Here is a 27,785-nt window from a genome sequence, read left to right as displayed (position 1 = left end):
TGGACAAGTTTTGGAACTTAATGTTGTCGATAGCTGCGTGGCAAAAGGATGACCGGTAATCAGAGAGCAGGTGCAGCACGGAAAACATGGTGCAGGCACTCGATTTGGTCATTGATAGGTGATTTGCCAGCTGATGGATGCGGGAAAGCGCTCACCAAGTGAGGTGATGGAGCTACGTGTTGGCTGCAGCGGAATTAGAACGCTGCTTCGTGGGGTTCGATCGTCACCCGATGGGAAACGCGACCGACCAATATCGTGAAAGCTCCGACTCCTCCTCCAAATGCTGGCATCACGGGTGACCGTATCAGACGGTTGAAGAAGAGTTGGGCTGACGCCGTGGCGTACGGAGGGGTGTCAAACGGGAGGAGTCCAGTCAATATTTAAGCAGACGAAAACGATACGAATTTTGCGGCTGCCTCGCCCGCACGGAGACTCTACGAAGGAACGCGACAACTGAGACGAAGTCGACGATTACGCCGCGCCCTGTTCACACAAATTACGCTGTTCCCGTTCCCACGTGTCCGCGACGCGGCCTTCCAACTGTCTCTGTGCGACGAAAAAGGGCAATCTTCGTTGGTCTTATTTTCTGTAAAATAAAATTTTAATATATAAAATAGTATGAGCCAATTCTCGAATTTTTTTTAGATTTTTGTAAAATTATCGAAAGTATCTCTCATTTTTTAGAATTCGAATATCACTTTTTCTTTTTCTTGATACCTGAAGTACCTCCGCTCCCTTTTTTTCTCTATTTTCTTTTCTTTTTATATGGGTCTGTCTAGTTATAATATTTTAATAAAATTAAAAAAATTTATATTATAATTTTATATTATATTATAATAATATTTTTATAACATTGTTGAAAATATGGTAACATCATGTAAAAATATTATAGCTTAGATTCATGGAAATTTTATCGAAAGCCTATGTAGAATCATAACATAAAAATAAAAATTTACTTCTTATTTATTATGATAAGGAAGAGAAATACTAATTTTTCTCTCTTTTTATGATAAGGAATTATTTCCCTCGTGATAAAATAAAAGTAATCATAAACTTTCTTCTCTCTTATGCAAAGATATAAAGACATATCAAAAAAAAAAAAAAACAACTCTTCGAGGAGGACTATTTTAACCTATAAATGAAAATTATAGTTTTACTAACTTGAGCATCGGAGCTAATTTGGAAATCTTCCTTCGCCTTAGACTTTGTATAGATGACATTTCAAATAATACAATACTTCCACCTCAAAGACACCGTGGATTTACTTTAGATCTAACTCAGAATTATCTTAGAAGCATGATATTTCTTTCTCGAAGATACTTTAGACATTTATATGCAAACGAGTTTAGACCATACTAGATTGATTAAGATATTAATGATAATTTTTAATATTATATTTTAATAATACTTTCATAAATATTACTGTACATATCATAACACAACGTAAAAAGGATTGTAATCTTGATTCACCATCCACAAGAAAAAAACAAAAAAAAAAGATTGATGACTGATTATACAATTAGAAGTATTTCAAATTAAAAATTTTGTTCAAAAAATTAAAAAGAGAGGTTTTTATCAAATATTATCCAGATATTAATTTGACGATAATACAACGAAATTACTCAATAAAATATTTTTAAATATTTACAAAGAAAAATAATTCGATTTGGAATATAATATCCCCAACGCCATGCCAAATGTGACCGGGCAAAATGGTCGGTGGAAGTCGTGGCGGGGGCGTGTCGCGGACAGCTAAGCTCGGGGCTATTGGGGGGTGGGGGGGGAAAGCATTGTCAGGAGTCGTCAACGGCCCACCCTCGCGTGCCGCACTCGGCCACCCACCTTTTCTACCTTTCGTGGTGGTGGGCCGGTGATGGAGAGCTTCACACGCGACGCCATCCCATCTAGAAGCGAGCCTCGGCAGCACGGACGCGGAAGCAAAAACACACACACGGCTTCGTCGGCTGCATCCGCCATCAGCCTCTCTGGGGCAGCAGCACAATTGCGTGGTGTCTTTCGCTCTTTTGACTTCCTTTTGAACATGCTCTCCGCCTCCTCCAGCTTTCTTTCGCCGTTTCAGACATCGTGTTCAGCGTCTAGACATCTTCCTTCCTTCGGGTAGTATTAAAGTCATTTAGGACTTCTTCTCCCCCTCTTTGTGGATGCATAGTTTGGATGAGAGGCAGGCGGCAGTGGCATTACAGTAATAACAGGGTCCAATTCTTGGGCCCATGTGGAGAGGTGGGAGGAGCGGAAGAGGGGATATAAAACCGGGAAGCGCCTTCGTCCGATGAATGATCTCCTATTTGGAAGCTAATCTTTCCTGCTCAGCTGCTCTTTTCGCGGTGGACGAGTTAGTAGTCGAAGACGAAGTGGAGTAGTGAGGCGGGCGGGGAGAAGAAGAAGAAGAAAAGAATTAGGGCTAGGGTTTCTGGAAGGAGAGGAAAAATATGATGCTTGGAGGTGGAGGAGGAGGAGGAGGAGGAGGAGGTGGCGGGGATGGTGAGTCGCTTGGGGGGCGGATGACGATGTTGGCTGGAATCCCGCTTCAGATGAACCCGGGTCCGGTGGGAGAGATGGTGGGCACGAGCGGCGGCGGCGGCGGCGGAGGAGGAGGCGGGGGGGTGCTGTTGCCGCAGCAGCAGAGGGGGAGGGAGGAGAGGGTGCCGCAGTGGGGCCAGCAGGAGACGAGGGACCTCATCGCGATCAGGGCCAATCTGGAGCGCGACCCCGCGGTGGCGCGGCGGAACAAGACGATGTGGGAGGGGGTGGCGGCCAGGATGAGGGAGCGCGGGTACCGCCGGACGCCGGATCAGTGTAAGTGCAAGTGGAAGAACCTCGTCAATCGCTACAAGGTCTCGCCTCTCTTCCTATTCCTTTCCCCTGGTTGTGGCTCCGGTGATTTCGGTCGATATAGGGTTCGTGATTTGCATGTCTTCTATCGCTAATTCTTCCGGGGTGACTTTGATTGGTTGTCGCAGCTTTAAGTTGATTGTATTGGCGTATGTTCTTTGTTGCCAATTCTTTTTGGGAAGGTTTGAATCGATCATCGCATTTTAAGTCGACTGCATTGATTTGGCCATGTAGAGTTCCTTTAAGAACCCTAAAAACACAACAACTTCGACTGAAGACAGACTCATTCATCGCAATTATGCGATTAATTTCTTACCGAATGTTATTGCCTTTTTGGGACTACAATATTGCCATTAGATAAACATCTTTATTGTAGCCTAACATGCGGAAGTTAGGTCTTCATTAGGTAAAGAAATTGGCATTCTTTTCTTGCCCTGGTCTCTCTCTCTCTCTCTCTCTCTCTCTCTCTCTCTCTCTCTCTCTCTTTGGACTGCAGCTCGTCGATGAACATCTAGTAAAATTTGTACAAGTCAAAACCTTGTTGATTCAAAGCAATTGATTTCTGAAGAGATGATTATCTTATATGCCTCTAATTCTTTTTGGTTTGTTGTCAGGGTAAAGAGACGGCTGATCCTGAAACTGGCCGGCAATGCCCGTTCTTCGACGAGCTGAATGCGGTGTTCGTGGAACGGGCGAAGAACATGCAACGGCTCCTCCTGGAATCGGAATCCGGCGCGTCGCAATCAAAGAAGAAGCCGAAGAGGGTCGGCAGGGATCGATCCTCGGATGAAATCTCCGACGACGATGATGAGTACGACAATGACAGTGACGACGAGCTCCTTCCAAAGGGCAGAAGGAAGAAGGCCGACCACAGAGGGGGCCATCAACAGCACCGGGGGAAGGCGGCGGCAGCGGCAGCGGCAGCGGCTGCCGGCAGCATTCAGGAGCTGCTGCAAGAGTTCCTGCAGCAGCAGCAACAGATGGAGATGCAGTGGTTCGACATGATGGAGCGGAGGGCGCAGGAGCGGCGGATGTTCGAGCAGGAGTGGCGGCAGTCGATGGAGAAGCTGGAGAGGGAGCGGCTGATGCTGGAGCAGGCTTGGAGGGAGAGAGAGGAGCAGAGGAGGATGAGGGAGGAGAGCCGGGCAGAAAAGAGGGATGCACTGCTGACCACGCTGCTGAATAAGTTCATTGAAGATGATCTCTGATTGGCCCCTTCTTCTTCGTGTCTGTTGCTTGTTCCTTGTTCTTTATTTGCTATGGTGGGTTAGGTAGATTTTTTGTTCTTCTTGTAATACTTATAAAAGGGGATTATATTTGGTGGCGCTGTTGTTGACTAGAAACAGGCTAATCTTATAGGTGACCCTCCACATCAGTCTTACCTAGAGAGAGCTATTAACTTGAGTGAGATACCTCTTTGTGCTCCTCCATCTTTGGATCAACCTTATCATCCCAAGTTGAGTTTTCTTTCTGCGACCACAACATGTTGTTAAGGGAAAACATCAAACATTATCTATACCTACCTTTCTTTCCGATCATCCAACTGGGAGCAACGAAACAGCAAGTCATTACCGCTGCCATTGCCCAAGTTTCAGACAGATAGATGTTAATACCAATACTCGGAAGAGCAAGTTCTTCCTAGACGAAATATCCCATCGAAGATGAAGAGTGGTCAGAGAGTTGGAATTCGAGTTATAGCATATCCCGGTTTAAGATATATGTAACATATATTTCTTCCAAGTCTTCGTATGTAGTAAGAAGGTTCGGAACACTCCTATGGCGGGGGGATGGATCACTCGGACTCGCTCGGAGGCTTCTCCTTGGGATGCTTCGAGCCATAATGATCCACCAGCTGGTTATGATTCGCAAGTTGTACCTAAAAGAAACCACTCCCCGATCTGAGGATATAACTTTGTTGCAAGAAAAACAAGTACTGGAAATTGAGGTAGAAATAGAAAGGAAAAAAAAAACGAAAATTCAGTGAATTCATTCATGATGCTGAAAAGACTGAGTTTTTCCTGAATATATTGTTCAAGGAGAATCAACATTGACAGCACAGAAGTCAGCGAGAACTTTGATCAGACAGACAGACAACAAGAAACCATGAAGTGCAATGGCTAGTGTAGAATCCCATATTTGCTCCGCTAATTAAGCAAAACTTTCGTTCTGTTCTTATCCCACCTCCACGGCCAATCCTGCAGATCTCAATCCTTGTTATGAAAAAATAGTTATTCTATTATCACCTGACCAAACTTTCAAAGCTCATATATCATCACAACAACAACAACAACAAAAAAGGCATTCTCTTATCATCGACTCATCAAGAAAGATACCCCTCTTCACAACACTGAGACATTGAAATGGCGACAGGATTGTGTTCTTAGTTCGTCGTAGCATTTTAGCTGCATTGGCATTTCCAATTCCAATGTGATCATTTCTCACTTTGTTCAAACCTATTCATATTTTCTCATCTTTCTCTTGCATGTCACCGTATGGATTTTAAACCAGATTTCTTTTCTTTTAATTAGAAAAAAAAGGGGTCTTTTTCTTCCTTTGTTTTGTTTCCTCATCATGAATTCCTATCGTTAGCCTCTCGATTTGTGAACAAAGAAATGTAAGTTAGCAAAATTTCACGGTTCCATGAAATGCTTGTATCCCCATCAAAAACAATATCTGGCATGAGATCATAAGAACAAAATCGAACCCCATCGGATAGGACAGAACCTAAGATCCATTGGTACTGCTGGCATACAATTTTAATCTCCGAATGCATGATGAACGACTTGCACAAATGGATCCTGAAAAAAGCACTAATTACTTTGTAAATTAACTTGAATTTAAGATCTTGATGCTCCTAGACTCAAGGAAATTGATGCAAGGAAATTGTCCTAAAAGAATCATCTTAATCGATCTAACCTTGTGGATTGAAATATGGAACATGGTTTTACATATGTTCCATCTCGTACACCTCCGACACCATCCTACAGTGGTTCGAATACGAGAAAGCCTTCAACCTAACCACATCATAGAATAACTCTAATAAGGGACAATTTGGTCGGTCGGCCATTGGTCCAAAAGACGTCTCTGAGGGTAAGAGAGACCTGGCGCACGACTCGGGAGTGAGGTGCAAACCTTGGGCCCTCCTTCTAGGATGCTAATCTAATAAGGGACAATTTAGTCGATCGGACATTGGTCCAAAAGATGTCTCTGATAGTAAGGGAGACCTGGCGCACGGCTCGGGAGTGAGGTGCAAGTCTTGGGCCCTCCTTTCAGGACGCTAATCTAATAATAAGGGACAATTTGATCGATCGGCCGTTGGTGCGGCCCGCAGGCTCGTGAGGATTTTTTTTTTTTTGTGCATGTGAGCTTTCCAAAAGACACATACGAGGGTAAGGGAGACTGGCGGACTTACGAGCTTCTTCCCATGTCTCTTCTCTTATTGCTTTGTATAACGTGTTTCTCCTTGGATTGCTAGAAGAATGAAGTAAGCGCATAAGATCTATTCCTTAGAAGTGAATACTTTTCTTCTCAATCAAGGCAAATGCATGCTGCTTCCCCCATAAACCAGTTCGCCATACATCCAAACTACGATCCGATACTCGCAATCATTGAATCGTCTTTTGCGGAAGAAAGATGCTTTGTTAAATCGGAAAGCTAACCGCAATCCGAATCATGACCATAAAAATCATCGAACGAAAACAGGGTTTCCATACCCAGAACCAAAGGCAGATACGATCTTGACGCGCTATTTGCAATCAAAATCAGACTTTCGATCAAGAAAGCAAACGTGAAGGGAGACAAGAAAAGATTTATCGAGCAGGCGAGAGAAGGGATCGGAAATCGGCACCTTGCAGATGGGGCAGATGACCTTGAGGCCGACGGCCCTCGCCTCGAGCTGCGAACCCTTGGGCTTCTGGTTCCTCTCGGCGTTCCTCCGCTGCGCCTCGATCTTTTGCTTGCCCCTCGTCATCCTGTTCTCGTCTCCTCCTCCCTGCTTCGATCTCAGACCACCTTTCCAACGAATGCTCTTGATCACGAGCATATCAGCGTTCCATCGCTCGTAACGATCGGAAGGGGAGCGGGTACGGGCACCCGGGACATCGCACCGCACCCCTTAACCATCACCGTCAGATCAGTGCCGTGTCAGAATATCCATGCGGAAACAAGTACAAAAAAAAGGAAAGAATGTTTATATTGACGACCGTAAGCTTACCATTTACGGCATTAATCCTTTACTATTGACCGTCCATTAAAAAATAATAAAATATTATTCTATCATTTACAATCCAATGTTACTGATTTTTTTTTTTATTTTTTTTCTTTTCATTTCATTATTGTCCATTGATACCATCACAATTTTCATCATCGATGTTGACATCATCATTGTCACAATCACCATCGACTTTGCTTGTTATTTGTTCGTTATATTCATTATCGATATTGACATCAGCGTTATCAACATTACTTGCCGGAGACATTGCTCAATGCATAGTTGGAGGCGACATCTTTCACTACACCTCTTGCCATCAACATCGCTCACTATTGATGTCACTTATCGCTCCATCAATGTCATCCTCTAAGGAGGAGGAAGAAGAAGATAAAAAAAAGAAAAAAGATTATATTTACATATGGTTGGATAATTTAGAAATATTAATTTTTTTTCTAATTATATTAAATGGTTGGATAATTTATGAAGCATTAAAATTTAAGGTTTGCTAATTATAATAAAGAAATTTTAAAATGATGTTACAAATGATAATATTTTTTCTATTTATAATTTTATTATAAAAAAAATTAATATTCCTAAAACATATCAATACAAATGGATTAAATGTCATCATCATCTTATTCCTCGTCCTCCTTTTAATACTAATTTATAACTTTTAATACAAATGGAACCACTCCATATTATGGTGTAGTACCATCAAATTCAAGAGCAGACTTCAATCAAGAGGTTAAAACCCGAAGCTAACGAGGCTTGCTGAATTCAATGGAAACAACAGTTGGTGCTGGGAGTATTCAATTATATCTAAAAGTCGTATTAGATTTTAAAGTTTTTCCAAGCTTTCAAATAAGATATACAGTAAAACCAGTTTCACAAGAATGTATGAACCCAAGTTTCATATCAACTATCAAAGAATGCATCGGTACTGATAAACCACCTACTGCGGTTACTAGGTTTACTGCACAAGGAACTGACCAATTGGTTAGAAGAGCTACATCGTAAGAAATGAAGTTCAATTTCCTGCAATACATATATCCTACTTGTTGTTGTCTCGGTAAAACTACAAGTTGTATAGGTGGGGTTGCAGGCATTTATTAAACAGGTCCAAAGCCAACAATGTTCAAATACAATTTAAGGTGGAGATATTGGACATATGTTGGCTTCCAAGTTCCAAACATACGGCACCTTTTTCTGTTATTCAAGGTAAGAATAACATAAAGAATGTGGTGGGAGATTCATCTCTAGCATTTCCTTGACAAACCCCATCAGAGCAAACAAGATAACAACAGCCAGAGATTAAGAAAAAAAAAGGTACGGGAAAGAAAAATTATACTTTCAAACACAAACTGGATGTCCAGTACCATCCGATATCGGTTGCAAGAGACAGACAGACAGACAGCGCCATCTCTTCCGCCGGAAACACTCCGTCCCGTCCAGGAATAGTGTAATATTGCTGCAAATGATAGTCCACCTATCTCCCCTACACAACACAACACATCAGCTTGTTAGTTTCATCTGAAAAGAGAGCTTATCAGAGGTCAGAAAGAAACTCAGAGACAGACAAGGGACTGCAATCAACATAAATTATGCTTCATTGTTGGCTTATCTTGGAGTTCCAAAATAAGATTAAACTTAAGTACAAATTTCAACCGAAAAAGAAAACCTTGTTAGACCGGAAAAAAAAAAAAAAAGGGCTCCAACCAGTGTAGTACTACACCTATGGCCTTTATGGTTTGCATGATCCCTCAAATATTCCAGCTTTTCTTTTCCAGGTTTGTATAAACAATTATATCACAAAAAATTCAGAGAACTAGAAAAGGGGTTTCCCAGTAACAAGAGTTTTTAAAATCACTTGACATATGTCGACAGGAAAAAGTATGGAATCTGCTATAGCATCTTATCTGAGCGTGGCCCATGAAAATATAGGTTATATCTCCATGGCTATAACAACTTATTTGAGATATAGGTTATATGTCCATGGCTAACTAGAGGTGGGTATCTACAGATACCCAATAAAAGATCCAGGTCTATGGCCCATGAAAACCTTGGTGCAAGCTTATCATTGACATATATTAGAGCAACTACAAGAGAGCCCAAGCACTTGCAGGTGTAACATCTGCACTAGCACTTCATTTCATGGAGATGTACATATACTCGCTAGGAAAATGAAGTATCATATATAAACCATGTTATGTGATTTTTTCAGTTTAAAACATGTTATAATGCTACAGAGCTTCTGTTCACAACTCAGGAGGCATTCCAAGCACGAAAAAGAACTTTTATGAGTGTCTTTAACAGATGAAGGTATCACTAAAGAAACAAAAACACAAAATCCAGATTGGAAGTTAAGCATCAGCCAGATCTAGGACAGACATCAAGATAAGTACATTATAGATATGTTTGCTACTCCCTAGAAAAAAGACAACTACTTAAAATGAGATATATAGTAAATATATAATATTACAATTTCAAATTAGAAAGATAAAATACTTGTTATAACATTACAGAGCTTCTGTTCAACTTCACAGCAACTATTGATCTTAATTTTGGCAGGAGATTGTGAATACGATATACTATGGATGATATGACTACCTGCGCCTTCTGATGATTCCACAGATTATGAGTATGCATTGTATGCGGGTGATTAAATTGCTGAAAATACTGTTGTCCAAAATGCCTGGGTGTGTTTTGTGCACTTTGAGATACAGAATGTGGAAGAGACACCGGATGTGCATATCCACCATGCAAGCCCTGAATAACAGGGGGATTCCTGCAAGATAACAGTTTAATGATAAAACTATCAAAGATAAGAACAATATTATAAAAAGCAGAATATAAGTAAAGCAAACAACAAATATAATTAAAAAAAACAGATAGGCTTCGTTTATACTATATGTGGTTTCGTTCTAGTATTTGATGCTGTTCTGTTAACATTGCCAATTTACACCGTGATAATATTGCCAGTAATTTTGCACATATATTATTCATTTGTTCCTACCTATTTTTAGTGACTATCAGTAATACTATGTTTTTCTAGTGACTGTCTCAATAATTAAATAGCTTCTATAGTATATATATTATAGATCTAAGATATATTAATTTTAAAAGATAATTCATCTTACATCACTATGTTGGTTTTTTAGAAATACTCATCTTGTGTTTTAGTTTTCATTTGATCCACCTCTTCTAAAATCCTGTACTGCAACATATTAGCTTAATTCATCTTGATCAACATCGAACACCTCCTTTATTTTTGGGATTGACATCCCAAAATTTCCTCAGTCTTAAAACATTCTTTTAATTTCCAAATTTTGTAAAATAAAATATTAAACAGACTGCACCTTGATTTCTTAAGCTCCTCCAAAATGAGAGTGCCATCCTACATTCTTTCTTTTTTACATCCTCTTAATCATTTTCTTTCTCTCTTTCCTGATCATTTTATAGTTTCAAATCATTTCACCATTTTCTAACTACAAAAAGAACTATAAACTGTGCATTAAATGATTTATAAATTAAAGGCAATTTCTTAAAAATAGCACCATCACAAGTCTTGTCTTGCTTGCCCTAGCTCTAGCATGCATATAAATTTCCATGTTATGAACATGGATTCTTGGTCATAAGTCATCTCAAAAGAAGACCCGATAATACAAATCATATACTTTGACTCAACCGAAATATCCATGTCAGGTAGTTCTAACCAAAGATTCAACATGCTGACATGGGACTCCATGACTTGGCTGAAGTCCAAGGAGCACTTGTTGGTCAGTGCTAGCTTAACTGAAACTGAAAGAAAACCCTTTAACAAAGAAAAGCTTTTGTCAGTAGGCTTCATCATTGTAGTTGAATAATGATTTCAACATTACAGCACAGGATGTGGTGGTAACTGATCCACATGTTACACTGCATAGGCATTATGCCACATCAGTGCCTGTTTAACAGCTTGATTAAAATGTCAACATGGATTGGATATGATGTCAATATAGTTTGCATATGACACCAAACACTATCACGGTAACCAAAATATATGATGTCAACATGGGCATGTATTGTCCATAATTAAAATATAAAGTTGACATGTAAGAGCTACTTTACACACCAATCTCATTCCTCCACAGTTATAGTATGAATCAAATCCATATTATTCTTATAACTTGGGTGACTAGGGTTTGGTTCATGAAAACAGCCTTTCTATTTGCAGGTAGGGGCTGCACTGTGAGAAAGCCTTCGGCACTGGGATGCCCCCTACTATACAGCTCAAGAAATGTGTTCCAGCAATTAACTTGCAACCAGAAAAGACTTTGCGAATGCAATAAACAATGACTTTACAGCACTGAATTTCTAGAACATCTAGGTTCTAAATGATTTTAGCAGGCTATTATTATGGTCATTTGTAGAATCTGTAGAATTCTTAAAGAGAAGGAGACCACACCTTGAATCTGCATACATATAATTTGAGCCCACAAGTGCCTGTTGATGGTTCAAGGGGAAAGTACCAATTCCACTTGTTTGATTACTCAAATCGATTGAGCAACCAAGGCGGATAACACTGTCAAACCCTAAAGCCAGAGAATTGATCTCAGAGCAATCTCCTTGAACCAAGGATTCATCACTGGAACATATAAAGTAATAGTTAAATCCAATATCTTTATCAAATTATAGCATCATAGACAATTTTTACCAGACAATATATGCCAAATTCTAAAAACATGCTAAGAGTATGACTGGTAACATAGTCTTCCCAAAGTTCTCTTGTAATATTATTATGATAGTTACTGCTTATCTGGAATGCAGGAGTAGAAGGGATCAACAAAAATGAAAATATTGAGGAGGGGTGGGGGGGGAAGCCTAGGGTGATGTGTAGCCCCCCTGGCTTGCAGAAGGGCTAACATAAGATCCCCTCATCTTTGTTCACAGAGAAAGAAAAAGCAATTACTGAGTTATGAGGTATCAGGCCTTGAGGCTTGAGCTGAGAGTCGTCGGTGAATCACCTAGCCACTTTTTGTTTGTAAATGCAGTACCAATGCAATTTCTTTCCTTAGTCAAACTTTGAGCTCTCCAAACAATGCTATAACAATGAAAAAAGCTTTGCTTCCAATTCTCATATCTATCGCGTGCCTTCTTGTAATCTTGTTTCACTAATCAATTAAAATAGTTATCTAGTTTTGCAATCTCAAGTGAACTTTGTCCCTGGACCTAAGATATTCACATCATACATCTTTCTCTTCTGAATTGGTATCAGTCTGTTGTGTCAGTTTTATAACAAATCACAATAATATATTTTCTCATTGTTATTATTTTTATTTCATCAAATTTACCATTAATTTTATGTTATTTCTGTTATCATATACTGTGTCAAGGATAACTGTTTATCTGTATTCAATTGATACACACTTTTCTATCAAGAAAATTGCAAGAATTTCTTTTCTTGACTATTTCATTGACTATGCTGTTTTATATCCTCACTCATTTTGTTTTAGAATAAGAGCAGAGATATACAATCTCAAGTAGAAAATAATTCAAATATATCAAAAAAGCAAGCATATTTACAAAGAGGAGCTGCAGGATAGTCAAAAGCAACATGTGGATAAATACGAAGCATCTCATATAAGTAGTTGACTAGAAAATAGTCAAGATACATCAATATAGAGCAAATTTTAGTAAGATGAGCTGCAGTATAGTGTAAAATACTGAGTGAATAAGCAAGAAGGTACATCTTGTACCTATAATTGGGATCCCAATCTCCAGGACCAAATGGTAAGTAACTTGATTCAGGCTTGTCCCATGACACTTCTGAAATAACCAAGATAAAGCATTTAAGTCACATATACATACAGCTAAGAGGGTCCTATCAGAAGAGTTAAAACATTGGCAAACTTCCGAACCCACCTTGTGTCCTGTTGTTAGAATGATGAAAGGCTGAAAAAGTACTAGAACTTACAAATCTTTGATGATTTGAGTCTTCATAACTAGAGCTCGTCTCATCATCACAAAGGCCATGATAGTACTTGAATGAATTTTCATGAGGTTGAATACCCAACGATCCATTATAGGCATGTTTGCCTTCTCTAACAAATTTAGAAGCTTTGCCCCATGGAAAATCATGAAAGCTGCCTTCTGCTGGGGAATGGCAAGCATACTCTCCTTGAAACATTTTTGATTCTTGGACTTTCAAGCTTGGATAAGTAAATTGAGAGGGGCTGGCTCCTAGGGACGTTGGCCAGAAATTGTAACTAGGAGTTACACCAAAACCATTCCCATGACAGAATGGAACATGTCTAGCATCCGCACTAACACCAAGGACAGATCCCCCTGTTTTAGCACTTTGGAAAAGGGAAGAATGGACTGGTGAGTAATCCAACATGCTATTTTTTAATGAATAACTTCTGCAACCACTTCCAAGACTAGCACTATAATTATAGCTTCCATGGCTTTCTGAGCTGCCATAGCTACTTTCATAGGATGAAGGCGCCAGTAAAACCTTAGAGCTATTCTGTGGAAGATATTTGTTCATACTTGCAACCTAAGAAGTGAAAACAGAAGTCATTATAGCAATTTCACAACAAAATGTACAAGATGCCTTCATTCATTTAAGAAAACACTAGCAGAAGTATTGGTACCATAATAAGAAACAGTATCAGAAAAGGAATCTGTTGATTACACTTTTTTTATTAATAGCTTAAGAGACTATAAAACCTTACAGACAGACCTCTGGAGAGAGACCAGCTGCTAGCTGGTGTCCTTGCCTCGGATCATGTTCCACTTGAAGAGCATGAGAAACTGGCTGAAAAAGTATGAAAACAAAATGTCACCCTATTTCATATATATATGACGAGGGCTGGCCATGCACCTGAATGTAAATAAAATGTCACCCTATTTCATATATCCATTATGTGGGCTGGAGATGACCCTGGCCAGCATAAACTTGATTTTTGAGTTGTCAAAAAAGCCACACTACCTAAGTTTACCAACAAATACTTACAGATTGCTGGGAGAAAAACCTATATGCACTAGATTTACATAATACAAAGAGCAAACATGTTTAGGAAGCTTTGGACTTCATCTCAGAAAACATCATATAACTAAAGCTTGCAACTAAATGGAGAAGATCAACATAACAATTAATGCTATTCATTATGCATTTCTGATGGAATGGATGACACACATAACTTGACATAGACATTAACCATGTGATGATTATTAATATCTTGGTACACTAAATCTACTCACAGTGAGTGGAGTCTCTGGAAGAGGTTTGTAAAGGAACAAAAAGGGTTCTCTAGTAACAAATGGATGGTGTGAAGCCTGAGACAGCAGCCAGATAAAGATCAAAGATTATATTTGTGATCAGACAAGTAAATCAAACACTAAGGAAGTAAAGAAAATTCTACAGACCAGATGATTTCACTAACCTGCAAAGGTGACCATCGTTTGGCAGGATCAAACTCAAGAAGGCCCCTTAAGAAATCAATCAATGCCAAGCACATTGCACTTTCTGTGACAAGATTTCAATCAGAAGTATATAATAGAAGACAGACAATATGTACCTGTTAAATACTTAAGTGTCCGATGTTATGGTCATTATTCTTCAGGAAAACAAATAAGAATATGACGCTAACCTTTGTCAAATTGTTCATCTGGCAAGTTTTTCCTGTAAGCTTTTTCTGCAACGATATCTTCAAGTTTCACAAAACTGAAATATTTTTTCCCTATCTTTGGCCTTTTTAATCCCCTCTGGAAACAATAACAACTGTAAGGCACTAAAGATAAAAGTCTCATTTTAGTTCAACATTGAATTGATAATAAGTACCAAAGGACTCACAATTTCAAATTCCTCTTCATTTAGAATTTGGTAAGCGCTGCTGTTTATCTTGACAGACTGGTCATCCACCAACTGGTTTATGCTACCAACATGTTTAAAGAAATTATTTGTCTTGGTTGCATTCCTAAGGAGATTATCAGGAGGCTGATCACTGTACAAAGTCACTCAATAAGATGGAAGCTTATGAAAATTATAATATAGCACAACATGGTAAAGCCAAAAAAGAATATTTTGCATTAGGAGAAGTGTTCCATTTTTTTCAAAAATTTATTCAACCTCATATGCAACTTGAAGATAAATTTGAAAATCATGACTGGTTTATTGTAAAAATAATCAAAATAGATTGAAAAAAAATGTTAATTTTATAGGATCATAGTGATAAACAGTAACTGGCTTTGTGCCTTATGGGAAAGTTGGAAAGAAAAATGTAATTGGTGCAAAGTAGAGTTAATTTGTATCAACAACAAAACAACAAGCCATAATGTCTCAACTATTTGCGGTCAGCTACATTGACCTTTTCTCGCCATTAAGCTGTGTAGGGAACCCATTTGCATGCTTATAAAAATTTCAATGCAATGAAAAAAAGCAAACATAAGGAAGCATGTATGCAATGCATCTTTAATGTTCTTGGTAAAAAAAGAACATGTGTGATAGAAGTAGCAAAATTTTTTAACCAAGTGAGATATACCCAAGTATTTCAGTCATCCTCTTTAGAACATCAAATTGTGACTCCCCAGGAAACAAAGGGAAACCCAAGTACAACTCAGCAACAATGCACCCAAGTGACCACATATCAATGGCAATTGTATATCTACTACATGTTAAGCTACAATCTCAAGCTTGTTGTATAATTCTAGTAAAGTATACTGAAAATTTGGTATAAATGGAAACTCTTGGTCAACAAAGCTCGTTTGAGATCCACAGAATGAGAAACTGTGTGGAAACCAGACCTATTCTGTTGATCAGATATGAGCATATAGCAGCAGAGAGTCCTAAAATACATGAATTGAAATGATTACTTCTCCAGTTGGAAGTTCTAAATACATCATGTTCAAATATCATCAAGGATACGGGTAGCCAAGGAGAACTTCTGGAGACCTGTAATAACGACTCTGCACAGTAGAAAATAATGAACTAATAAGAATTCTAAGAGAGAAGCTGATGAATAAAACATCTTGCATATAAAATAAATCAAATAATTAATACATTGCAAGACCAAATCAGTATTCAAACCTGAATGTATGTGTATATTGTCTTACTCATGAAGCAAGCCGACCCAAAATCAATTACTTTAATTTTTGGTGGTTTCTCACTGTGTAGTTCAAGATGCCACATTTAAAGTTCAAGAGTAATAAAAAAATCCTACAACTAGGTTCAAATTGTAACCGACAAAAAGTTCACCTTGTACATATAAGGATATTCTCTGGCTTCAAATCACAATGGATAATACCAGCATATCTTGTGATGATTAATGCATCCAAGATCTGAAGAAAATAGAGAAAAAGATTCAAGGACCACATCAATTTGAATCAGGTGAAGGAGAATGTAGAAAAGTACAAGTAACACCTGCTTACACAAGTCTTGTATGACATCCAATGTAAATCCATTATGCTTTTTTTCTTTTATTAGCTCATACCTAGAATGTCAACAAACATCATCAGCTGATTAATCTAATATGATATACAATAATATATATAAAGAATTTTCAAAAGTCAAGAGAAAGCTACAAATTTTAGCTTACAGATTTGACCCAAGCATTTCAAACGAAATGCAAAGATGATTTTGAAATAAAAAATAGTCAAGCATGCGCACAATGTGATGCTCATCATCAGGATCAAGCTTTTGATTGAGCTGCAAAATAAATACATTAAGTTTACGGGTAAGCAATGCTTCAATACAGTACCTATAAATACATACATATCTGAGGCTACAATTGTCCACTATTATAAATATATACAGACATCTATATATTTGTGAGCAAGAATGAACATATTCTATATATATAAATACATTTACTATGTAAATAGGAATGTGTGAATATACACAGTAATGTTGCATAAATAAGAAGTTCCACTACAAAGTTTGCTTACCATTGACAGAATATGGACTTCAAATACTCCATGTCGATAATACTGAGGCTGATTTTTGATAATCTTAATGGCAACATAATTGTTGGTCTCCATGTCCCAACATTTAGCAACCTGAGCAAATGTACCTTGGCCAAGTATGTCTTTAACAATGTACCTAAGATTTCCAAAACAACAAATTATCTGCAATTTATTTTGAGGCAAAATATTTAGATCTGCAGATATTGGTTGAAGTTTGGCAGATTTACTTTTCTCAGATACCTTTAGTCATATAGTTTTGGCAAATTAGTCCATTTCCTAAAAGACTCCATATGGTGGTTATAGCATATAACTTATAAGAGTATACATGGAAGGATGGCTGACAAATACAACAACAAGGCATTTGAATCCCCATGCACATATGTCAGAACTACAATCCCAGTCTTCATGCATCTTATACCCACTAGTTACCAATGCTTTAGAAAAAGGAAGAGTTTTAGGTGCCAACTAGCTAGGCTGACTACAGGATTCTTTCCCTATTCATTTGATCACCAGACACATGCTATGGTCACATGAAAGCCCATAATGTCCTTTATGGCTGCTTGTTCCATATCTTTCTGTTCTCTGTTTCTCATAGTGGCAACTCAGCTCAGGTCCAGACTAATTGAAGTTGATTAAGGCCCTTTCCACTATTGAGTTTATATGAAAGCCAAAATTTTCTGTTTGGTTGATTCTCTTCAATTCCACTCTATTGTTCCTCTCTTCATTATAGTAATCTTAGCCTAATTGAAAATCTAAAACAGCATCTTACTTTTGATGCATTAAATGGCTTTCAACTGGTTATCTTTACATGATTTTCGTAGTAATATACATTTCAATTATCCAATTGATCCAAAGTAATGAAACATCTTGGATCTTTGTATCATATGAAACATCTACTTCAAGTACACCTTCATTTCTTCATTTGAAATCAGTAAAGTTGCATTCTATATATTCAGTCATAATCTAATCCTATTTGTTCAGTCACCATTTCATTTTAAGTTGATCTTCATCCGTTTCTAGCTTGCAGTTTATTACTGCAGTAGTTTGAAGAATTAAAAGGCTGTCACCAGAAAATATTGCAATCTGTTGGTGTCAATCTTAGTGATGCCAAATAATTCATTCAAAATTATGCAAAACAGGGATTTAATAAAACCTGGAAGCAATCCATATACTTGTAATTTCCTTGTCCTTGATGAACCATTTTTCCTCGCAACACTTAAAAGGACAATAATAATCAAAGTAGATTTTGGTTCATATGGCTACAAAATGAATAGACATCCCCAGGAGCTCATTTAGAAAAATAAAATCACAATATTTGTATCCCAAAATGACTATTAAAACGTTTTCTGTTATAGTCAGTCTCTACCAGCATTTTTCATTTGTTTAAAGGAGGAAATTCTTATGCAAAGTTGCTATAACTATTTCCTGGTTATAAGAATGAAACAACAAACAAGTACCTTAACTGAAAATTAAGAGAACTTTGGAACTAGTGACTCTCACAGTAGGATCTTCTATTTATTAAAAGGGAAACTTCTCACACAAACTGATGTGACACAAAAAAGAAGAGAGAAGGAGAGGGTGAGAAAAGAAGTGAGATATGGGAGAACAAAGAGAACTCTCTCTATTTCAAGAGATACTAAGGGCTAATAACTCGAAATACAAAAGTTCGATAAGGTTTCAAAAACTAGAATACCCCACCAATCTTCCTTCTTTCCCTTTTATAGATCTCTTGTACATTGAATCCCTCAATTACCTAATTAATGAGTCACAGTTTACTAAAAGTCAAACACAAATTACAATACATATTAAATTCATGGTGCATTGTACTTTGGTGATTTTGAATTTTCATAATTATCTCAAGATACAAATCATTTTTTTGAAATTTGATAGGATTGAGCTTGGGATTTATTGTCTTGGAACTTAGAGCATTCACTGCTCACCATGCACTGCATCACAAACTTGTTAAACATGTCTCCTATTTGCAAGAAATTAAACAAAAATAAGGAAACCTTAATTGAAAATTTAGAAATTTGGGGCTTAGAAAATCTTGTGTCTATAGTTTATGATTGCTTGAGTAGAAACTTCCCATGCAATACCTTCCTACTTGCAACTATTTCTTATTATCTGAATAGCTAGCTAGTTTATTCCAAAAACTTCTACTTGCAAGATTTTGTCCTGGAAAGTCCTTATATTTATATAATATTATTCTTAACACTACTTAACATTTCCAAGATTCTTTGTAGGACGGTAGGAAGTATATTTTCCACAGTGCATATTAATTTATCTCACTGTTGCTAATTTGACTAACTCGGCGAAATGGCAGTTTCATGCCCCCAGATTAAAGCCTTCCACTTCTGACAACATATAACACAAGCAAGGACAAAATATTCTTTGTCATGCTCTATCAAATAGTTTTGCTATAACACACAACATGCCATACAATGAAGATGAAGTACAACATAAATGCTATTAATGAGTTGAAGAACTAACCTCTGTTTCGAGCCTGAACACAATACAAGATTTACATACAAAATAAGATCTGAATATGCATTGTCATAGCCATCATTTTTTACTCCAGTAGAAGGATTTGTAAGGAAGCGCTTCCAGTTCGATGCATTAGAGTACTTGAAACCAGGGTTGCATTTGCGGTATGTTTCAACAATGCCTTTGGTTAGCTTTTCAACTAGCTGCAAATATATAAAACATCACCAAAACATCATGATTTCTTTGCCACAGTTACTACCACAGATGAAACTGTTTCAGAATTACTTATATAAAATGTTCACCTAGAATGGCTGAACACTAATGGCATCAATTTAAAATGTATTGAACAAAATTGATTAACACAATTTCATGCAAAAATAATTTTCAGATGTATGAAATTTGATAGCTAGGTCAATTGATATACACTTAAGGCTACACACGTGGATGAGACAATAAAAAACTGTTGAGCTTATCTGCAGTAATTTGTTGTTGCATTTTCACTTGAAAAGATGAACTAAATAAAAATATTATTGACCAGAGAATGTGTGTGAACTGGCAAATGTTCAATGGCCAATTAAAAAAAAAAAGTGGTTGTGGACTTGGTGCAAGGGCAACTACAGAGCACTTCGACCAGAATAACCACAAATGTGTTGTGCAGGTGATTAGCTATAAGAACTAGGCTTCAGTTTCACTATCCAAAGACTTAATCACTAATGATGAAGATCATGCATTATCAAGTTTCATCAAAAATTTTATAAATATAATACTGAAGAGTTTTGTTGGATCAATGATTATACACAGTTGTAGGGTTGTTTCAGTCTGTTCAAAACTTGTTTACAGCTTGTGCAAATGCAGAGGGAGAACAGAATGGAAAGAAGAAAGGAATATAAACACAAAAAGAAGAATAGAAGGAGAGAGAGAGAGAGAGAGAGAGAGAGAGAGAGAGAGAGAGAGAGAGAGAGACAAAAGGATAAAAGCCTCCTTGTCTGAGAAAGTTTAATCTTTTTGTGTTAAGCAGAAAGCTCAATTCTCCTACCCAGCCAACAGCAATGAGTAGATGATGTTGATCCTTCGGTGCATGGGAAATTTCTTGTGGACAAGCAATAATTTATCTTCCCATCTAATGGTTCCGTTGGTGATGTAGTGATGATGACATGGGACAGATGGTCCTTTCAACACGAGGATGTTCATGTTTAGAAATTTGCACTTATTACCTTGACCATATCCCTCTCATGACTTCTAAAGGCTACTTTTTTCTTGGGCACAAGCAACAGCTTATTACTAAATAGTGACATAAAGCAATTAGAATGAAAGCTTTTTGTCCAACCAGATGATCAAAGGCACAGTTGCCACAACTGTTGGCCTCCAAGAATGACAATTAACAACAGAATGGTTGTCATTGACTTTATTTCATGCATTCTATTGGCCTCACTTGAGCTAAACTCTGAGCAGATACAGAAAATATTTTCTCCGCATATGACTTATAATGACCAACCAGAACTTCATATCCAGGAATGGTTCGGTGCTGACATGCCTGAAGAACTTGAGGCAAGAACGTCGCCATTAATCAGAAGATAATATCATGCCCATCCTGGTGACTACAAGATTAATTTTGCTTTATGCGCTAAAACTTGAGGCATCCATGATTATGAATAATAAAAAGTACATGAGAATATATAATCAAATAAAAGAATTCCCGATCAAGATAAACCAAAGCTAAATACAGAAAGGATAAGATCAAGGTAAAGTCTTAAAAGACATACAGATCGTTTCGCAGTCGCGCAAGATTCGCCGAAAACCAGAGAGGGTCCGGAGGAAGATTGCGACGATTCATAAGGACGGAACGCTTGCGGCTTGTTCTTTCCAATCCCTCCCCCATCCATAACTCCACCAGCGATGTGTATCGCGTCGCTAACGTCCGATCGGTCGAAGCAGAGAGCGAAAGGAGTCGATCGCCCGATTCTCCAGCCGAGGAGACCCGCCGGACGACTCCAGTCCCATTCTACAAAACCTCCCGCGACATCCGGCGACGCAATTGGATCCAATCCGCCGTCGAGTGGGTAGCCGGAGGTCGACCGAAGATGGTAGGAATCGAGAAGAGGTAGGGTTTACGGAGGGGTCTTCGCCTTCCTCTATTCTTTTCCCTTCCCCTTCTCCGCCTCGGTCTCGACGGGTCCTCCCGCTCCTCCATATATATATCGTCTACTGCTGTGCGTCCGCATGTGATATCCTATGCGTACAACAAACCCATCGTACGTGTGGAATCTGGAGACCAATCTCGTCCGTTCACTGGCGTAGATTCGAGATTTGCTTCGGTCAGTTCAGGATCGAGACACCTAAAAAAGAGACGTTAGAAAAAGGACCAATGGCTTTTGTTTGCGTGAGACGAGCTGCTTCATCGCTGGGGGCCCGACGGAGGGTTTCCGTGGTCGGCGAGGTTCTCGAGTTCCCGGAGAGTTTGCGCCCTCGTCTCAATTCCCTCGAGGGGCTCGATTCGCGCGTCGCTTCGCGAGAATGAAATCACTCGATAACACCGCTTTCCTAAGAAGCCCGTCAACACGTCCCCGTTCTGGAACCGGCACGGTGACCAAATCAAATATTAATGGTTCGCATACGTGGGCCCTCACACCGTAGGTGGAGTTTGGGAGTCCTGTGGGCGGCGAAGGTGGGACGATTCCAACTGCGGCGATTTCTCTCAGTGACTGGGACCCAAAAATATCGGCCCCGTCATCAGAGACCACGTCACGCGTGCAAGGTCAGTGAGTGATCTGATCCATCGAGACAGGTTGTTCCCATGACGGTGGCCCTGTTCGGTCATGGTAGGCTTCTCCTTGTTTTGGTATGCTATTGTGATCGCATGGCTTGTGGAAATGGGAACACGTGGACTATGACTTGAATACCCCAAGTTATCGTTAGCATCACACCAACTTGGTCTACAGGAATAGTTGCTAAACAGGACAACAGGACAAGACGGTCCATCGATGGCCTGATCTCATCTGACAACTTTGAACTCAAGATTTACATGAGACAAAGCAGACTTGGCACAAAATAAGAGGATGAAAAGAAAATTAATCACCTTCCAGCTCATGCAGACTTGTAGTCATCGCTACATTAAAGTTTTGAATTGGGCTCGAAACATTATCGGAAGCACTATAATGAAATATTCTTCCAGAAATGAAGCGTTGAAATTGATTCTGTAATCATCTGACGATTGAAAGTAGCTTCTATAATTCAGCAACTACTCAAAATTTAAGAAAGACCGAATTAAAAAAGATTGGTCCACAAAGGGATCAATCTTATCTTGATTCTAGAACCTGTCCTCGCAAGAATTAAGAACTAAAAATATCTTCGATCTCTTAATAATTATTGACCTTCTCCCCTTTTTTTCTATGTTCTCCTACCTTCCGAACGATACGAAGCACAAACGTGTTCTTCAGCACAATATACAGATTGGTAGAAGAAACAAGCATTCTTGGCCACAATATACAGGCGACAGATACATGGTGGCATGTCGAGATAAGTAATCGAAAGAAGCACTTATGCGCAAAGGGCAAAGTAAAGAGCCAATACAAATCCCCATTAATATATGACCTAAAGTTCTGTGACTGTGGCCAACCAACAAATGATTGCAAAGTATAGACATTGATGACATTTCTAACCAGGACCTAACGAGATCCAGCTAAAATTAAGCTGGATGAGGAATAAGTTTATTTACCAATCCAAAGTACACCTCGACTCCAACGATCCAGATCACAAGTTTATTGGTTGAGGCAAGATATGTGTGTCAGATACGACCGATATGTGCTACTTCTCTGTACACAAATAATTTGCCCTATTTCTCTGTATTTCTGTTTCAATTAATTGTCACCCAATCTCCCTCCACCTCTTCTCGGCACTGTTTCAGATTGAAGGCTTAGAACTTTTACAAATCAGGATACAAGTGAGTTCAGCTCGGCTTCAAATCTGATGTATCTAATTCCTATTTGAGAGTTCCTGATATTAATATCGATATACACAAATAGAGAACATGTAAAAAATGTCAGGAAAAGAAGAACAATATCCAAATATGCAGAGAAAGTAAAGAAGTTTTAACAAATGAAAAAAAAAAAAAAAAACTCATGGGTACTAGGAAAAGATTTGTATTTTGTAACAGGTGTTTTAAGCTTGCTAATAAAATGTTTAATCCCATTTTGAGCTTTTCCCAACTATGAAGGTCAACTCTAAGAGTCCTCGGTGATGAAACCTGTATCTGGTGCTGAAGCAAGCTTACCAAATCATTTCTCATGTCTTGGATCGATCCTATGGATCTTCTCTTCCTCATCTTGGATCACTTGAAATAATTATATTAATTGGAGTAGAGAAAAACTCTGTAGTATCCTCAATTTAAAGGTAATTGAGCTGTGGATTCTTCACAATCTTTCACAATAATAATCTTTCGGGCTACAGTAGCTGCGAATATCTAAGACACCAAAACTTAATTTATACACTTCCAAATTCTGCCAAAGACAATAAGTAACAAAATACAGAAGCCACAAGAGCAACCAACGAACATTAATAAAGCAGCTACATGGCATAGCAAATAAAACATCAACAATACCATATTCTAAGGATTACTCTTAGAAATGTGCTACGCACCCCAATTTTGAGGTATTTGTATTGATAAAGAATATATTTGCACGATTCTGATCATATATCCAAATCCTAAGGCAAAATCACGATTAAACTAACTCGAACGATTACGATTTTGAACGAAAGCCACACAATGATTATAGGAAATCAATCAAGTAGTCTTAGCAGCTCATGAAAGAAAATGTTTATGTAAATGTTGGTTCAACTCATTTTGAACAGGAAGGAAGTTCGTGATCGAGTCAGATGTGTAAGTAGGCTAAGAAGCTGGCGTTCTTTTCCCCTTTTCATGGACTGGTGTAGAACTAGGAGAGAAACGATAAGGGAAGAAGAACAACAGAACAATTAATAGTTCCAGGGATTTCACTAGCCTTAAGCTCACGATCAGGTTGACAATCAGGATGAATTTTATAGAGACAAATAAAAACATCTGAGCAGGCAAAACATCCAATTGCACGTACTGCTAGTGCTTCACAAGCATGAATGGCGAATCGGGATGAACCTCAGAGACAGATCTACCACGCATACTAGATGCAGATTACGAAAAACCATAGTGGATCCCAAAATTTCTGCAGAAGATTGAGTTTTGCAAAAGCTTGAAACACTCGATCAGAAGCGATCTTCAACAACCAATTGCCGCCAGACAACCGAAACCTACCACCAATCTAATAGCTGAATCAAATCAGACAAGACCGGTTAAGTTTTCCGAAATAGATGGAAGCCACAGCTCGGCGCCGAGATGTTCACCGGTAATTCAAAGGACCTCCATAAGGTCTCGATGCTCCAGAACGATCAACTAAATAAAACATAAAAAGAGGAAGAGATGGGCTCGATCTGACCATGGATAGATGGGATCCAAGAAATGGGGCGGACGGGCGGAAGGGAGGTCGAGATGGTCGCTGTCCGCCTCCGATTCAGTTGGTGCAAGGCGGGATCTGGCTCGTCCGCGTCCGGATCAAAGCGTTCCCGACCTGCACCAAGCGAATCTGAGGCAGCCGTGACAACAAAACCGTGGTCGCCACCTTCACCGGAGCCGGAGGAGGACTCACTCGGGGCAATGATGGAATGAGCGTAGAAAAGCGAAGTATGGGTCGGACAGCGGACCTGCAACGGGCGCTATTTATGCTGAGAACGGACAGAGCTGATTGTTACACGTTGCACATCAACTGTGATTGAAACCCATGGAGGTCAGAAGACGCGACAGCATTGAGGTGCGGATTATTTAATGAGAAAAATGCTACGTTGCCCGACTTAAATTCACGATTTAACATGCAGCGAAAACACGCTGCTTCAACTCGGCTGCGATTGGCAGCCGGCACCGTGACTTGAGTTGCGATGCGAAACGATACTTTCTTCCATGAAGTCTCGAACACTTGCTCATATATGTCAGGTTGCTCTCTCTTAAGACTTTGATTTGTGGAAATTGCTGGAATCACATACGTGCTCCAAACTGCTTGTTGCACATCAAATCGGAACTCAAAACACTTGTTGGCTCCAACGTGCCTAAATCTGTGCTTCCTATTGCATGAGATATCAATTTAAAAAAAAAAAAAACTAACGAAACGAGAAGTTTAGGTGGAAGGATAAAAAGTCTGGAATGGCACCTCAAAATGTTGCAATGCATTGCAGCCATGTGTTTGTACGGGTATTCCATGGGTGAGAGACAGAGATGGTTTCTGCCAGCAGGAATTTGACTTCGCTCCATGCGTTTAGCAGATTCTCTGAAGCTATTAAATAGCTACAGGACATCTTGTGGGGTCGCCCGCAGCAATAGACAACACTCGGGACAACGTGCTGGAATCCATTCATTTAAAGCAGGCAGCAATATTGGCAGACGCCGCATGTGGAAAGCCAAATGCTCCCTCCCAGGATGGATCAGCCATCCATTCATTTAACGCAGGACTCGTTGCAAGCAAAGATAAAAGACGAGCAAGAGCAGCAACAAGGAAACCTCGGTCGAGAAAGCTCCTGCTGGGAAAGGCGAGCCCACATTTGAGCATAAGAGGAGGGTTGCAACCATACGAGACAGTGGTGACAAGATTGTCACTGAACATGCCAGTAGAGGCCGACACCAAAATCTTGGTGGTTGGGCAGATTTGCTGTAGGAGAGAAGCCACTTAATGGCTGCCTATTTAACTTTTTGAAAAGTGATGGATCGGCTTGATGAGTCTCGGCAGGATGCTTTTGACTTGGAGAAGGACCACTTGCAAAGTAGATCAATATAAATCATAAAGTTTCAGAGATATGGATGAAGGCCTTACATCTGTGCATCTATGGGAAGCACCCCCACCCACTTTCCGCGAGAGCTTTAGTATGCTACTAAAGAATTGATCCGCCAAATTATGATCGATGATGGCACGAAAGTGTCACATATCTGCCGAAACAACTGAACAATCCATCTAAATAGATAAACATGGAGTGGAAACAACGAGAATTAGGAGGCTGTAATGATCGAGGATTTGTCTCCTTTTGAGACTAATGAAGATATGGATGAGTAAAGGGCTAATTGTGTTGCTTCCGTGAAGATATGGTTGAGCAAAGTAAACAGAGTGAAACTGATCCTGACCCTACAAGGTTCCGAGCTCGAATCCCCCGACTCTTTGGCTAATGAATAATGTAATCCTTCCATACTTAGCTGGTAAAGATCTTAATAATATATAATAAGATTTTAGGTTTAAATTCCGTCTTCGTCAATAAAACAAAAAACAAAACAAAAGAATGCACCACCACTACCTCAAAACCATAATAATTGAGGACTGGGAATCACTAGAAGCAGCAGGTGCAGGGAACGGAAAGACTCTGCTACAAGCTAAACATGAACAATCACGCAAAATAATATCACAATAGATGAATAGGAGAAAGCAGAATTCGCACAACAAGGATTTACATAAATACATACATGATGTCCATGTAAATTATAGCTTATTACAAGTCATCATGTTTCATGGATCAGTAAGATTTGTGACAAAATCATAATTGTTGGGGAGAAAATATCAATGATATTTGAATAAGCCCAACTCGATTCGGGTCCACCTGCACCAAAAGTCTAATGTGGTTGATGGGTGGATCGAACTCTCGCTCAAGAGCTGAGGTGGACTAACATGCATAGTACGCAATTGGCCTATACGAATATTGAGGTCCGATAAGTTTCTCAATTTGATCCCTCTAATACCTAATTCAGTAATCAACAAGGGTGGAGTAATTTTAGTAAAGATAGATTTTAATAATTTTAGTAACTTTACCTTGATTATTGTGCTAAAGATAGGTTTTAATAGTAGGTAAAAAGGAGAAAATATTTCATAAAATACTCTTTAAGGGGACAATCTCTAGCCACCCTTTTGGACTAATGTCCACGTAGATCGATCATCGAATAGATCTTATCCCCTCTTGTGAATCAGGCTACAACATATATTGTCATGTGTCAAGTAATTATTGGTCAAGAAAAATTTTCCTTATCAATACTAAGTGAGTCCTAATGAATCAATGGCTAGTTCTTTATTAGTTTGATCAAACTATATTTCACAACCTAATTAAACTCAGATTCCCTAATAAACAGGACCCAGGGTCTAGAGTTTGCACACAATAAGGGCTCCTACTCAATGATTAGTCAAAAACAAGTAGAAAGAATAAAAAAATAAAATACATGCCACGTAGGTCAAGAGATTTTGTT

The 27,785-nt window shown here is 38.9% G+C and overlaps 3 protein-coding genes across 8 annotated transcripts; 1 reads left to right on the top strand and 2 right to left on the bottom strand.

The window, feature by feature from the left end:
• Window positions 1-1,891: 1,891 nt before the first annotated feature.
• LOC135607388 (trihelix transcription factor GT-3b-like) lies at window positions 1,892-4,178 on the top strand. Its single transcript, XM_065099166.1, has 2 exons — window positions 1,892-2,855; window positions 3,468-4,178. Exons 1-2 carry the CDS (start codon window positions 2,451-2,453, stop codon window positions 4,059-4,061), a joined length of 999 nt encoding a protein of 332 aa, XP_064955238.1. The 5' UTR covers window positions 1,892-2,450; the 3' UTR covers window positions 4,062-4,178.
• Window positions 4,179-4,522: 344 nt separating this feature from the next.
• Window positions 4,523-6,979, bottom strand: LOC135607389 (uncharacterized). The gene is made up of 2 exons (XM_065099167.1): window positions 6,701-6,979; window positions 4,523-4,729 (listed from the first exon to the last, which is right to left on the bottom strand). The coding sequence occupies exons 1-2, from the start codon at window positions 6,893-6,895 to the stop codon at window positions 4,646-4,648; spliced, it is 279 nt and encodes a 92-aa protein (XP_064955239.1). The 5' UTR covers window positions 6,896-6,979; the 3' UTR covers window positions 4,523-4,645.
• A 1,154-nt stretch (window positions 6,980-8,133) lies between these two features.
• Window positions 8,134-22,208, bottom strand: LOC103973123 (dual specificity protein kinase YAK1 homolog). Of its 6 annotated transcripts, none has more exons than XR_010485165.1 (19): window positions 21,253-22,208; window positions 19,496-19,692; window positions 16,988-17,141; window positions 16,639-16,748; window positions 16,464-16,533; window positions 16,299-16,381; window positions 16,131-16,209; window positions 15,969-16,009; window positions 15,586-15,708; window positions 14,898-15,048; window positions 14,695-14,809; window positions 14,488-14,570; window positions 14,306-14,380; window positions 13,785-13,859; window positions 13,017-13,598; window positions 12,799-12,868; window positions 11,508-11,687; window positions 9,671-9,848; window positions 8,134-8,558 (listed from the first exon to the last, which is right to left on the bottom strand). XR_010485165.1 is itself a non-coding variant. In XM_009387605.3 (19 exons), exons 1-19 carry the CDS (start codon window positions 21,370-21,372, stop codon window positions 8,550-8,552), a joined length of 2,547 nt encoding a protein of 848 aa, XP_009385880.2. In that variant the 5' UTR covers window positions 21,373-22,113; the 3' UTR covers window positions 8,134-8,549. The 6 variants fall into 6 exon arrangements, 5 of the variants coding, with proteins under 5 accessions (XP_009385880.2, XP_009385881.2, XP_064955236.1 ...); XM_009387605.3 differs by having other exon boundaries at window positions 12,965-13,598; window positions 21,253-22,113; XM_065099164.1 differs by having other exon boundaries at window positions 8,380-8,558; window positions 11,508-11,634; window positions 21,253-22,207.
• Window positions 22,209-27,785: the final 5,577 nt, after the last annotated feature.

Source organism: Musa acuminata, chromosome BXJ2-3 (assembly GCF_036884655.1).
Source record: "Musa acuminata AAA Group cultivar baxijiao chromosome BXJ2-3, Cavendish_Baxijiao_AAA, whole genome shotgun sequence".
Classification (NCBI taxonomy): Eukaryota; Viridiplantae; Streptophyta; class Magnoliopsida; order Zingiberales; family Musaceae; genus Musa; species Musa acuminata.
The sequence above is the reverse complement of the archived record's forward strand: the minus strand, read 5'-3'. Positions and strand labels throughout refer to the sequence as shown.